The sequence below is a fragment of the Pristiophorus japonicus genome, chromosome 12 (genome assembly GCF_044704955.1).
Source record: "Pristiophorus japonicus isolate sPriJap1 chromosome 12, sPriJap1.hap1, whole genome shotgun sequence".
Classification (NCBI taxonomy): Eukaryota; Metazoa; Chordata; class Chondrichthyes; family Pristiophoridae; genus Pristiophorus; species Pristiophorus japonicus.
The window spans coordinates 56,115,904-56,131,247 of NC_091988.1; the positions used below are offsets into that span (position 1 = coordinate 56,115,904).

General features: G+C 45.1%; 1 protein-coding gene across 1 annotated transcript in view; it reads left to right on the forward strand.

The window, feature by feature from the left end:
- The window catches only part of celsr3 (cadherin, EGF LAG seven-pass G-type receptor 3), a 325,097-nt gene that overhangs the window by 36,886 nt on the left and 272,867 nt on the right, over positions 1–15,344 (forward strand). The window contains exon 2 of the mRNA XM_070894776.1: positions 3,681–4,319. Coding sequence (XP_070750877.1) covers positions 3,681–4,319 — 639 coding nt within the window. The remainder of the gene's footprint in view (positions 1–3,680; positions 4,320–15,344) is intronic.

Genomic DNA, 15,344 nt, shown 5'->3' on the forward strand with positions numbered 1-15,344 from the left:
ACAGCATTTGAGAATGTGGATATTTTACTTTTTAGTTACTATCTAGGAAACCTGAGTTTTGAGCTCAACCATAATATTGTGCACTGCAACTGTGGTACAACCAGTTTTATTCCATTTGATCTGATAGCAGACAACACCATCTTTTTTTTTAGTAATCGGTATGGACAGTGCTATAATAATAGAGCAGTGTTTAAGCAAAAATGTCACCTGTGTGTTCTTTTGTCAAATTGAAAGTGGGCAAGAGAATACAGGTCTTCTGTCATGTAATGATACAGCATGAGCTTTTATAGACAGTCCTTTAACAATCAATATATATCAATTAGGTAGAGCCAACGAGAACTGGACTGGAGTTTGTTAGATACAGTTTGTAAGTAGAGGTTTAGCTGTTATATGTTATGCTGCTTTAAACCTTAACTCTCATCCTCTTTCTTTCAGTCTTGGTTTTTAATGAACTGTAAAACAAGTTCCAAACATATGAAAAATAGCGGTCAGGAAGCAAGTATCTGGTCCATCAAGCCTATCGCATACCACCATGATGCAACTCAACATGGTGCATTAGCTCCCCCAACACCACCCAGGAAATTTCTTGGGAGAGGCAAAAAAAGAACCCTAGGCTAATTCAGAGGGGGAAAAAATCTGGGAAATTCCTCTCCAAATCCTGAAAGTGATCAAACCAGTTTCAGGAGGCCACAGTGACCTAGACACACACACTGCACAGAGGGAGTATATGTCCACAGATCCTTAAAGGTAATAGAACAGGTCGATAAGGTAGTTAAAAAGGTATACAGAATGCTTTTCTTTATTAGCCGAAGCATAGAATACAAGTGCAAGGAAGTTATGCTAGAACTGTATGTAACACGAGCTAGGCCACAGGTTGAGTACTGCGTGCAGTTCTGGTCACCACATTACAGGAAGGATGTGATTGCACTGGAGAGGGTGCAAAGGAGATTTACGAGGATGTTGCCAGGACTGGAAAACTTTAGCTATGAGGAAAGATTGGATAGGCTGGGGTTGTTTTCCTTGGAACAGAGGAGGCTCAGGGCAGATTTAATTGAGGTGTATAAAATTGAGGGGCCTCGATAGGGTGGCAGAGAGGTCAATAACCAGGGGGCATAGATTTAAAGTAATTGGTAGAAGGATTAGAGGGGAGATGGGGGTCTGGAACTCACTGCCTGAAAGGGAGGTAGAGGCAGAAACCCTCACCACATTTAAAAAGTATTTGGATGTGCACTTGAAGTGCTGCGGACCTAGTGCTGCAAGGTGGGATTAGGCTGTGGGTAGCTCTTTTTTGACTAGCACGGACACGATGGGCCGAATATGTCGGAATTTTCTATGATTCTTTGACTACAAAACAACAGTGATGACACACAATGTTTCCTTGAAGCTGCGTGGGTGCATAGCGCTCCCGCGGTCCCGCGGTCCCGCGATGCTGGTGAGCGGCTTTAAAATTGGGAAACAAACAGGTATACGCGGACTTTTGATTCGGCTGCGCATCCCCCCCCCCCCCCCAAAAAAAAATTACAGGAAACGTTGACTACATTTAAAGTAATTCACTGCGAGCCACTTTGGGATGGGAAAGGTGCTATATAAATACAAGTTACTTTCCTGCTGAGCCCACTTTCCAGCTCTTGGTCCGTGGCCCTGTAGGTTGCGGCACTTCAAGTGCACATCCAAGTACGAAGGAGCGACGAGGGATTGTAGAGGGACGTGATTGGGGACCAGAAGAGGCGAGGGCCCAGGGGCAGCACGGGTCAGCCCACACTGCGATATGTCTGCGCAATAGGCCCATGCAGCAGTGCGGGTCTCCAGTCGTCTTGGTTAATCCTTGCCACTGGACCAAGACCTAGCTCTGTCAAGACCGTGTGGTGGCTGGTGTGCAACAGCCATCCCACGTTAAAAAAATTCACGCACAGGCATCTTCCACCCTTCAGGATGTAGTTTGGGATCTGGAATATTAGGTCCTTCGTTGAAACATCTGTGAACTTATCCTTTTTTGGCATGGAAGCAAGTCATCCTCGCTTCGAGGGACTGCCTATGATGATGAATACCCCACCTATCTTTTGCACACTGTGATGTCAGCCACAGTTAGGAACTTGCCCTAATTTTCATTCATTGCACAAGCCAGCAGCTTGTTTCAAAGGTCGATGATCCTGTGACAAAAACGTCCTGAAGTTTAACCTAGTTCTCTGCTTACACATACACCTATCCCCTGGTCCTCAGTAACCTATCTAACTCGAATAGTCTATACACTTGAACCAAATCGAATCTGTTCATTATCTCAACATAAGAACTATCCATGTCGGTCATCTATGCTGTCCTTGGATTGATGAAAGATTTCACATTCAACTTGCCACATGGGGCAATTTACAGAGCTAAATCTGTATGCTACGACTCTGGTACACTGAATAAAGAAACTTGTATTTACATGGTGTCTTATGTCCTCAGGATTACTTTGAAATGCAATCAGTATTGTTAAGCAAGCAAATGCAACAGCCAATTTATCCACAGCATAGAACAACAGCAGGAAATGAATGAATGATCAGAGATGACCTGTTTTTTGGTGGTGGTGGTCTTGTGGTGTTAGATCAATATTTGGGCTGCTTCCCAAACCTAGGTATGGTTGCATTCAACTCAGTGAGATTCAGCAGCATAGGCTTTGCAATGGCAACCAAAATGCAGAAGTTCAGCAAGGACAGAGCACTGTCGGTTTAGATGAGACAAATACAAGAGGTAGACTCAGATAATTGTAATGGAAGTAGAGTTCTGTCCTGCTTCATACCACAAATAATTTATAGGACAGAAATGAGCAATTCGGCAGAACTAGTCCATGCCAGTGTTTATGCTCCACATGAGCCTCCTCCCATCCCTCCTCATCTAATCCTATCAGTGTAACCTTCTGTTCCATTCACCCTCATATATATCTAGCTTCCCCTTAAGACCTTCTGAGGTCATAATTCACAAAATATAGCTTGACACTTCAGTGCAATGCTGAGGGAGCGCTGCACTATTGAAGGTACCGTCGTTTGGATGAGATTTTAAACCGAGGCCCCATTTACCCCCTCGTGGATGTAAAAGATCCCAGCAAACTATTTGAAGAAGAACAGCTGAGTTCTCCTGATGTCCCGGTCAACATTTATCCTTCAACCAGCATCACCATAAAAACAGATGACCTGGTCATCATCCGATTGCTGTTTGTGGGAGCTTGCTGTGCACAAATTGGCTGCCGTGTTTCTCTACATTACAGCAGTGACTATATTGTAATGCGCTTCAGGACGCCTTGAGGTCATGAAATGTTAGACGAGTACAAGCCCTTTTTCTTTTCCTAATATTGTCCACGATTGGAGTAAAATCCTATGTTCTGTAGTTACCCCATCATTAAAAATAATTGAAAAGGAATTGGTGAATATTATGCACATGAATGTGCAATTAGTCTGGTTTGGTTTAGAAAAATGACAAATGAAGATTGGGTATTTTAAATCATCAATATAATGTGTCATTGATGTATTATTTATTTGCTATAAGTTCCAATGAATGACATGCATTTGCTGCATGAGTTTTTTGTTCTGTTCCCAATGTAGACATTGCATGTGGGCAATGAAAGACATTCTTTGGGATAAAAAGAAAAATAATGATCCCAGCTGTTCACTCCATGTGCTAATATATATTTTTTCCTTTTTTAGATGGGATTCACAGCGTGACAGCACAGTGCGTGCTGAGAGTAATCGTCATTACAGAGGAGATGCTGACCAACAGTATCACGGTGCGTTTGGAGAACATGTCACAGGAACGCTTCCTCTCTCCTTTGCTGAATCGCTTTGTGGAAGGTCTGGCAGCAGTCTTGTCTGCCCCCAAGGAGGACATCTTTGTTTTCAACATCCAGAATGACACTGATGTCAGCGGCAGCATTCTGAACGTGAGTTTTTCCGCTCTGGTTCCAGGTGGGAGCCAGAGCCAGTTCTTCTCCTCTGAGGAACTTCAAGAACAGCTGTACATGAGCCGGATGCTGCTGACCTCGGTCTCCATGCTGGAGGTCCTCCCATTTGATGACAACGTCTGCCTGCGGGAGCCCTGCGAAAACTACATGAAATGCATCTCGGTGCTGAAGTTCGACAGCTCTTCTGCGTTCATTGCTTCGGAGTCCATGCTCTTCCGGCCCATCCATCCCATCACAGGCCTCCGTTGCCGTTGTCCACCAGGATTTACTGGAGATTACTGTGAGACAGAGATCAACCTTTGCTACTCAAATCCCTGCCAGAATTCTGGAGTGTGTAGCCGCAGAGAGGGCGGATACACGTGTGTGTGCCGTGAGGAGTTCACAGGTCTGTAAAACCAGAATTATTTTGTTTTATAGTGAAACAGTCTAATTTTTAAAATCGTGTTGCCAAACTAGATGGAGGCTTGTCTTGGTTTCAAAATCGATTTATTAACAACATAGTTGTACAAGTTTTAGTCCCTCTGGAATATTCCTGGAACACATTCCTTTGCCAGTCACCTGACCCTTTAAAGAGGAACTGGCTCGTCCTATAAAATGCCAACAGTTTCTCAGCTCACAGGAAATAGATCTACAAATTGGCAGATTCACCACCTCTTGCACTGCCTCCAATGCTGCATATCTTTGCTGTAAGGATTGTATCATCTTGGCTAATACATAATCCGTTTTGATGCAAGAGCCACATGGCTTGTCATTGAATCATCTAAGCACATGCAGCTTTATCATATCAGAGTGCCCTGCTACCTCTGCCTTAGTTTCTATACCGGTGTCTAGTTGGTTCCAAGTTGCAGTCTCAATAGCCAGCAGTTACCTCTTCCTCTAGAGGACCAGCTGCTCCCCACATCCATAACCAGAATCGCCAGTTGCCTGGAGAAAACTATGTTGTCTATCCAGTGGCACAGCATATCTTGCTTGACCAATGTCAATAGTATTAATGCCATTTTATATATCCACTGAGACCGATGCGGCCTTGAGTTGCATAGGTCAGGCTTTTAGCTGCTGGTATTTGGAGGTCTGTTCTCCGAGAGAGGCAGTGGACATTACTCCCAGAATGGTCTTAAATTTAGTATAACCAGCATTGATCATAGAAAATTACGACACAGAAGGAAGCCATTTGGCCCATCTTGTCTGTGCCGGTCCAAAAATATTGATATTCCCTTAACTGTGTTACCTCACCAGCATTCATTGATTTTGGCCAAATTTTCTCGCTTTAATCATACTTGGTTCAAGTTGTTCTATGTATGTTTTGTATGAGTTTGGATTCAGTTTCTTTAGAAGGAAAAACACAAGTCCCGCTCTACATCCTTTAACATTGTTCAAGTGTTAAATATTTGTGTACAAATGTTCCTCACCTTCCAGTCCCTTCTTGTAATCTTGGGTTTTAAATTATTTTGGAAGTTAGGTGTTTGGTATTAGTTATTAGGCTCATGCATTCGTTCTTCTAGAGCTGAAATAACTGCAACAACATTTATAATTCTTGTACTTATTGAATGGCTGAATTGCAAATCCCAGCAGAAATCCTGAGATTAAATTCTTACTGAATTTGTATGTGTGCAAAGGAAACAAAACACCTCTGGGTCACCTTGATCTTTATCGTTACTGCCTCCCTTCTTTTATTTGGGCAAAAAGATCTGTTATAGATTGGTGCCGGATTACATGCACTTCATAATGAGGCCTCGAGAGAAATGAACAATTCCACCTCCTGTGTAGCCATTTCTTGATTAAATTCTTGGTGCGGTTTCTGTACAGGGTATTGGAAGTTCAAATGAAAGTAGGTGTTGTCTCAGGTTAGGTGCAAGCTGACGAAGCCTGGCTACGAAAAGAAATGAGTTTCTGCACTTTTATTCCTTTTTAAAAATAAAAATGTTGAATTCTCTGCCCCTTGGATCTCCTGTGCCATGGCTCAATCACAATCTAACAGGACAGACGATCCATCTGCTCCCAACTGCCTACTAGGATAAAAGCACACCAATCTCTTGTTTGGGACCTTGTCAAAAGCATTTTGAAAGTCCAAATACACCACATCCACTGGTTCTCCCTTGTCCACTCTACTAGTTACATCCTCAAAAAATTCCAGAAGATTTGTCAAGCATGATTTCCCTTTCATAAATCCATGCTGACTTGGACCGATCCTGTCACTGCTTTCCAAATGCGCTGCTATTTCATCTTGAATAATTGATTCCAACATTTTCCCCACTACTGATGTCAGGCTAACCGGTCTATAATTCGCTGTTTTCTCTCTCCCTCTTTTCTTAAAAAGTGGTGTTACATTAGCTACCCTCCAGTCCATAGGAACTGATCCAGAGTCGATAGACTGCTGGAAAATGATTACTAATGCATCCACTATTTCTAGAGCCACTTCCTTAAGTACTCTGGGATGCAGACTATCAGGCCCTGGGGATATATCGGCCTTCAATCCCATCAATTTCACTAACACAATTTCCTGACTAATAAAGATTTCCTTCAGTTCCTCCTTCTCACTAGACCCTCGGTCCCCTAGTATTTCCAGAAGGTTATTTGTGTCTTCCTTCGTGAAGACCGAACCAAAGTATTTGTTCAATTGGTCTGCCATTTCTTTATTCTGCATTATAAATTCACATGATTCTGACTGCAAGGGACCTACGTCTTCACTAATCTTTTTCTCTTCACATATCTATAGAAGTTTTTAGAGTCAGTTTTTATGTTCCCAGCAAGCTTCCTCTCATACTCTATTTTCCCCCTCCTAATTAAACCCTTTTTCTTCTTCTGCTGAATTCTAAATTTCTCCCAGTCCTCAGGCTGGCTGCTTTTTCTGGCCAATTTATATGCCTCTTCCTTGGATTTAACACTATCCTTAATTTCCCTTGTTCGCCATGGTTGAGCCACCTTCCCCGTTTTATTTTTACTCCAGACCGGGATGTACAGTTGTTCAAGTTCATCCATGTGATCTTTAAATGTCTGCCATTGCCTATCCACCGTCAACCGTTTAAGTATCATTTGCCTGTCTTTTCTAGCCAATTCACATCTCATACCATCGAAGTTACCTTTCCCTAAGTTCAGGACCCTAGTCTCTGAATTAACTGTGTCACTCTCCATCTTAATAAAGAACTCTACCATATTATGGTCACTCTTCCCCAAGGGGCCTCGCACAACAAGATTGCTAATTAGTCCTTTCTCATTACACATCACCCAGTCTAGGATGGCCAGCCCTCTAGTTGGTTCCTCGACATATTGGTCTAGAAAACCATCCCTAATACACTCCAGGAAATCCTCCTCCACTATATTGCTACCAGTTTAGTTAGTCCAATCTATATGTAGATTAAAGTCGCCAATGATAACTGCTGTACCCTAATTTCTTGTTTGATGCTGTCCCTACTAACGTCACTACTACTGTTTGGTGGTCTGTACACAACTCCCACGAGTGTTTTCTGCCCTTTGGTATTCCGTAGCTCTACCCATACAGATTCCACATCATCCAAGCTAATGTCCTTCCTTACTATTGCGTTAATTTCCTCTTTAATCAGCAACGCTACCTCACCTCCTTTTCCTTTCTGTCTGTACTTCCTGAATGTTGAATACCTGTTGATGTTGAGTTCACAGCCTTGGTCACCCTGGAGCCATGTCTCCGTAATGTCAATTATATCACATTCATTAATAGCTGCCTGCACAATTAATTCGTCCACCTTATTACGAATACTCCTCGCATTGAGGCCCAGAACCTTCATTTTACCCCTTTAGAATTTTGCTGTAATGTGGCCCTTTTTGATTTTTGCCTTGGGTTTCTCTGCCCTCCAGTTTTACTTTACTTCTTTCTATCTTTTGCTTCTGCCCCCATTCTACTTCCCTCTGTCTCCCTGCATAGGTTCCCATCCTTCTGCCATATTCGTTTAACCCCCTCCCCAACAGCACTAGCAAACACTCCCCCAGGACATTGGTTCCAGTCCTGCCCAGGTGCAGATCATTCGGATTGTACTGGTCCCACCTCCCCCAGAACCGGTTCCAATGTCCCAGGAATTTGAATCCCTCCCTGCTGCACCACTCTTCAAGCCACGTATTCATCTTAGCTATCCTGCAATTCCTACTCTGACTCGCACATGGCACTGGTAGCAATCCTGAGATTACTACCTTTGAGGTCTTACTTTTTACTTTAACGCCTAGCTCCCTAAATTCAGCTTGTAGGACCTCATCCCATTTTTTACCTATATCACTGGTACCTATATGCACCTATGTGGTGTCCAATGGTCAAGGAAGACATTCAATGATCACGAAGAAGGAATCCTATTTTATACTAGACCAACTGCACTAGGATACAATAAGTGCTTCCCCTTAAAGGGGTATCACCATTAAAAATCCAGGGACGGAATGACCCAACCAAACTGATTTTAAGGAACAAACAGACCAAGTGAGGTATTGGCACAACTTTCTAACCCCCCAATTTGATGGCTGGCTGAGCGGAGGTGGTGCAGATTGAGGCATTGGCAAAGAGGGTGCTCCTGTTGTGTTTCCAGACACCACCCACGCCCATAGTGCGGCACAGCAGCCCTGACATGAGGTGAAGGGACTGGCCTTAAAGGTGCAGCTGACCATTACTTCCACTGCAATATCAGCTCAATGCAGCATGTTAGCTGCAAATGTCTTTGTAACAGATGGCACGGTTGTGCACCTGGCTCTCTGTTGGCCTGGAGGCTGTGTAGTCAGTTGGGCATGACCATAGCCAGGATGATTTACCTTTTGGCTGTAAATACGAAGGTGCAGAAGGCTGGGCACAGTTTGCCTTTGGTGCCACCTGACATCCCTTTATTGCTACTGTTCCTTCTCAAACCAAATTGGAGTCCAATTATTTCATTTAGACATCCGCGGAGTTTAAGCTGATATCGCACTAGTCATCTAGCAACCTGAATAATTGAGAATCCAGGGCTGCTAGATTACGGCTGTTTAATGAAGTGCATTCAAAATGCCCTTTTGTAGCAACGGCATACACTTAAGTAAAAAAGATTCTCAGAAGATTTTGCTATCCTCTGAGATGCTTTTTACATAAGTGTATGCCATTGCTACTATAGGGCTTTTAAAATACAGTTCCATAAATAGCAACCCTGGACAGTCCATTATATAGATGGGTAGTTGACTAATGCTACATCAGCTTGACCTTCGAGAAATTGTGCAGATGTCTAAGTGAAATAACGGGGGCCTAAATTAGTTGCAGACTGAAGGGAGCATCTGATGCCAGTATTAAATTTGACTGGAAAATTGGATGGTGTGCTAAATGGCTAGAAATCTGCTGTATTGGATATATGTATATTTTCCAAAGAGTTATATCATTAATGGGGCAAAACTGATCAGAAGATCTACCTTTGCATGTTGGTACCCAATAGGGTGATGCCTTAAAACAGGGCGACCAGTTGGAGGAATGGCTAATCAAGACCAAAAAGTCCACTGATAGAAACCATGGGCACAATTTTCCCCAGTGATTTGCGCCGTTTTTTTGGAGAAAGCTGCTTTTTTTGGCGTAATGATTACAATTTTTGGCTTTTTTTCCCCAAACTATCCCCCTGCGATCTGCGCCGGCGTAACGGACTTAGTTACGATTTTTCTAGACCAGTTTTTTTATCACCTTGGGGAGTTCCCTCATGTCTGCGCCGGTTTTTTCAATTGTTCGCCGTTTGGCCAACATTTTTCTCCATTACGTTGGCGTATCTGGCCACTCCCAAAAAACCTTCTGGTGAGTTAAGAAAACCAGCGCACATTCACAAATCTGTGCTGAAAGACTCCATTGTTTTTTAAATCGAAGATTTTGGAGGGAGTCAAGAACATTGTCAAAATCAGTAATGAAGTTCAACTTTTTTTTACCTGTCAATGTAGAAGTGTAAATTTGTTGGTTTTCACAATTTTTCTCATTTTTTAACTCACTCACGCGCCACTACCGAACGTCTTGAAGAAGCTCTGGAGGTTGTAGGTTTGGCCGGCAGAATTAGCCTCGCGTCCGGACACAGCGGCTCGGTGTTTGGCTACAAAACAAGCCGCGGGGGAGTTGGGAGGAAAGAGGAGAGGGAAGTAGAGATAGCCGATCTTACTGCTTGTAGCCCGGGGAGGGAGAGAGATAGCCGATCTTACTGCTTGTAGTCCGGGGAGGGAGAGAGAGAGCCGATCTTGCGGCTTGTAGCCCGGGGAGGGGGAGGGAGAGAGAGAGAGACGATCTTACGGCTTGTAGCCCAAGGAGGGAGGGAGAGAGAGAGAGAGAGAGAGAGAGAGATGATCTTATGCTTGTAGCCAGGGAGGGAGAGAGATAGCTGATCTTACAGCTTGTAGCCCGAGGACGGGAAGGGAGAGAGAGGTCAGAAGACTGGCGCGGGAGCGGGGGGGAGGGGGGGGGGGTGGAGAGGATAGGTCACAAGACCTTTGTGTGTGGCTCATCCATTACCGACCTTGGGGAGAGAGAGAGAACTGCGAACCTGTGCTGCCTGCTTTCCTGCCGTTTTGAGCTTCTTTGAAAGTTTAACTTTAAGTATGGGGGCAATACTGACAATGCCATACCTTGTGTGAGCTTTCTGCATCATGGTGCTACGTAGGAGATAATTGATTAGAGCTCATCGCATCAGGAACATCAGAGCTCGTAGGGTGCTGAGCAGGAGGCCTTACCCACCTCGGGTCTATCGATACAAGCGATCGTACCTGTACCTGAGTGATGCAGACTGTGTCAGAAGGCCGCGTTTCCGCAAAGAAGTTATAACTGAGATCTGTGAGTTGGTGAAACCAGACCTGCAGCCGAGAAGCGTCAGAATGACTGCTTTGTCAGTTGAAGTGAAGGTTACAGCTGCACTTTCATTCTATGCATTTCATTCTATGCATCCGGATCGTTTCAAGCTACAACTGAAGATGTGTGCGTCATCTCTCAACATGCAACACATGTCTCCATTCGCCAGGTTACGGCTGCACTGTACGCACGGCGCAATGACTTCATCAAGTTCCCAATGGCCACCCAAACAATCCATGACAGGGCTGTGGGCTTTTCAAGGATTTCTGGTTTCCCAAAGGTACAGGGCTTCATTCATTGACCCACATCGCCTTGCGAGCACCGTTGCAGGATTCCGAGATCTACAGGAATAGAAAAGGCTTCCACTCCATTAATGTGCAGCTCGTTGTGACGACATGCATCGCATCATGTCAGTCGATGCAAGATACCCTGGCAGCACCCATGATGCGTTCATCCTACGCGACAACATTATACCTGCCACGTTTGAGCAGCAGCCAGAAGGGCAGAGCTGGCTACTGGGAGACAAAGGGTATGGCCTCGCCACCTGGCTCTTGATGCCCTTACGTGTAATCTGGACGGAAACTGACCGTCAATACAACATGTCGCACATTGCGACGCGCAGCATCATAGAGATGGCCATTGGCATCTTGAAACAGTGTTTCCGATGCCAGGACCATTCCGGAGGTTGCTGTTGTACTCCCCTGAGATTGTCGGTCAGTTCACTGTTGTGTGCTGCATAACTTAGTCATCATGAGGCAGCAGCATCTGGTAGTGGAAGTAGACCCACCTGCAATGAGAGTGGCTGATGATAATGATGTGGAAGATGCAGATGACGAGCAGCAGCAGCAGGAGGAGGAGGATGTTGACGAAGGATAAGGAACCCATGCAGGTGCCTGAGGCCGGAGCACGACAGTGCCCCTTTAACAATTGCTCGAGCCATGCGCCAGCAGCTCATCCGTGAACGCTTTACTGATGCCTGAGGGCTCAGCGACAACTATTCAACATGGACATGTTTATTGTATGGAGCTGTTCCGTAATGTTGTGTTGTGTTAATGGAACATGATTCAGTTTTAATGTAAAATATATTTTATTTAGAAGTTTACAATGTACTTAACTTTAATAAAATTATTCTTGTATCAAACTGTACTTTAATATCACTCTTTAAGATCACTTAAAAGCTTTAAGATCACTTAAAAACTTGTAAATTTACATAACGTACAAAAAACTTTTAATTTAAGAACAGTTACAACAGTAACAATAATCACAACAACAGCAGCAAAGAAAGGCTGCACCCATCTCTCATCCCCCTTAGTCTAAGACTGCCCACTGTGCTCGGTCTTGGACTCTACCAGCCCTGCCCGCAGGCAGTGGCGCAGTGTTTTTGGGCTTGGTACCAAGCTTATTCCTTCTAACATCTCGGTTACTGCGCACCTCTTGAGGGTGAAGGGTGTCAGCGTCAGGCCGCAAGTTGGAGGGCCCGGCTTGGGGCTCTTCAGAGGCTGGTGTGGGGATTGCTGTGGAGTGGCAGTTGATTCTGTCAATGGGTGCGGGGTCTGGGTGTGTTCCCTTATTGCAGCAGCTAACTCACACATGCCGTCCGTTATGCACCCTGACAGTGTCTCAGCGGACTGCAACAATCTCTCCCTAATGGCCAGTACGACCTCTGACATTCCCTCGCTCATGGCCAGTGCCATGGTTTGCACTGCCTCTGACATTCTCTCCCTCATGGCCAGTGACGTGGTTTGCTCTACCTCTGACATTCCCTCCCTCATGGCCACTATTCCCTCACTGATGGTCCCGGCGAGTGTTGTTACTTCTCCCGACAGTCCCGCTCCTCATCATTCACCCCACTGATGGTGTCCAGGATTGATCGGGTAAGGTCAATGTTCTCCGCACTCAATGACATCATCTGAACCACATCTGTTAGATCCTGCATCTCAGGAGAGTGTGGTCGAGCTCTCTCTTTCCCTCCTCACCCTGGGTGTGGCTCACTGCATCCCACTGGGATCCGCAGCCTGGGACAGTGGGGCCCTGGGTGTGGCTCGCTGCACCCCACTACTGGGACCCGCAACGTTGGAAGGTGTGAAACCATGGAATGTCCCACCAACACTCAAACCACCAGTCACGGAAGGGGCTGGCACCTCCGTCAGCGGCATGTCCTCCATATTCAGTACAATAGTGGGAGCTTCATCCAGCTCAGTCCACCCCCCCCCGCCCCATGTTCTTGGTCTGGAGGGTTGGATTACAAGCTGTTCTCCTCTTCAGGCTCATCCTCATCTAAATAATCTTCTGCATCGTCAGGGTTGGCCTCCAGTTCTGCAAAATATAACAGAACAGACAAATGGTTAGCAGAAGAGGAGGGGGCAGGATGGTTGGCATGAGTAGGCTCACACATCGCAGGCCAGGTAGCGGGTTGATTTGAAGGGCCACAATGAATTTGCAGGACGTACCCTCTCCCTCGAGTGTGGGCCCAGCTTATGCAGTAATGATTACTTTTTTCCAGACAGGACCCATCAAAGCAGCGACCCTCTCTTCCAAGGGTGTCAGTGGGTGCAGATTTGCCGGGCCTCCTCCTGTTCGAGTTTTTTCCCTTTTGTTGTGTGCCGCTTTCCTCTGCAAACATAGAAACATAGAAAATAGGTGCAGGAGTAGGCCATTTGGCCCTTCAAGCATGCACCACCATTCTATAAAATCATGGCTGATCATTCCCTCAGTATCCTTTTCCTGCTTTCTCTCCATACCCCTTGACCCCCTTAGCCATAAGGGCCATATCTAACTCCCTCATGAATATATCCAATAAACTGGTATCAACAATTCTCTGCGGCAGGGAATTCCATAGGTTAACAACTCTCTGAGTGAAGAAGTTTCTCCTCATCTCAGTCCTAAATGGCCTACCCTTATCCTAAGACAATGTCCCCTGGTTCTGGACTTCCCTAACATCGGGAACATTCTTCCCGCATCTAACCTGTCCAGTCCCGTCAGAATCTTATACGTTTCCATGAGATCCCCTCTCATCCTTCTAAACTCCAGTGAATAAAGGCCCAGTTGATTCAGTCTCTCCTCATATGACAGCCCAGCCATCCCTGGAATCAGTCTGGTTAACCTTCGCTGCACTCCCTCAATAGCAAGAACGTCCTTCCTCAGATTAGGAGACCAAAACTGAACACAATATTCCAGGTGAGGCCTCACTAAGGCCCTGTACAACTGCAGTAAGACCTCCCTGCTCCTATACGCAAATCCCCTAGCTATGAAGGCCAACATACCATTAGCCTTCTTCACTGCCTGCTGTACCTGCATACCCACTTTCAGTGACTAATGAACCGTGACACCCAGGTTTCGTTGCACCTCCCCTTTTCCTCATCTGCTGCCATCCAGATAATATTCTGCCTTTGTGTTTTTGCCCCCAAAATGGATAACCTCATATTTATCCACATTACACTGCATCTGCCATGCATTTGCCCACTCAGCAAACCTGTCCAAGTCACCCTGCAGCCTCTTAGCGTCCTCCTCACAGCTCACACCGCCACCTAGTTTAGTGTCATCTGCAAACTTGGAGATATTACACTCAATTCCTTCATCTAAATCGTTAATGAATATTGTAAAGAGCTGAGGTCCCAGCACTGAGCCCTGCGGCATTCCATTAGTCACTTTCTGCCATTCTGAAAAGGACCCGCTTATCCCGACTCTCTGCTTCCTGTCTGCCAACCAGTTTTCTATCCACGTCAGTACATTACCCTTAATACCATGCGCTTTGATTTTGCACACCAATCTCCTGTGCGGGTAAAAGCCTTTTGAAAGTCCAAATACACCACATCTACTGGTTCTCCCTTGTCCACGCTGCGAGTTACATCCTCAAAGAATTCCAGAAGATTCGTCAAGCATGATTTCCCTTTCATAAATCCATGCTGACTTGGTCCAATCCTGTCACTGCTTTCCAAATGTGCTGCTAATTTCATCCTTAATGATTGATTCCAACATTTTCCCCACTACTGATGTCAGGCTTACCAGTCTATAATTACCCGTTTTCTCTCTCCCTCCTTTTTAAAAAAGCGGTGTTACATTAGCTACTCTCCAGTCCATAGGAACTGATCCAGAGTCAATAGACTGTTGGAAAATGATCACCAATGCATCCACTATTTCTAGGGCCACTTCCTTAAGTACTCTGGGATGCAGACTATCAGGCCCTGGGGATTTATCGGCCTTCAATCCCATCAATTTCCCGAACACAATTTCCCGCCTGATAAGGATATCCTTCAGTTCCTCCTTTTCACTAGACCTAATGTCCCCTAGTACATTCGGAAGATTATTTGTGTCTTACTTCGTGAAGACAGAACCGAAGTATTTGTTCAATTGGTCTGTTATTTCTTTGTTCCCCATTATAAATTCACCTGAATCTGACTGCAATGGATCTACATTTGTCTTCACTTATCTTTTTATCTTCACATATTTATAGAAGCTTTTGCAGTCAGTTTTTATGTTCCCTGCAAGCTTCCTTTCGTACTCTATTTCCCCCCTCCTAATTAAACCCTTAGACTTCCTCTGTTGAATTCTGAATTCCTCCCAGTCCTCAGGTTTGCTTTTTCTAGCCAAATTATATGCCTCTTCCGTGGCTTTAACACTATC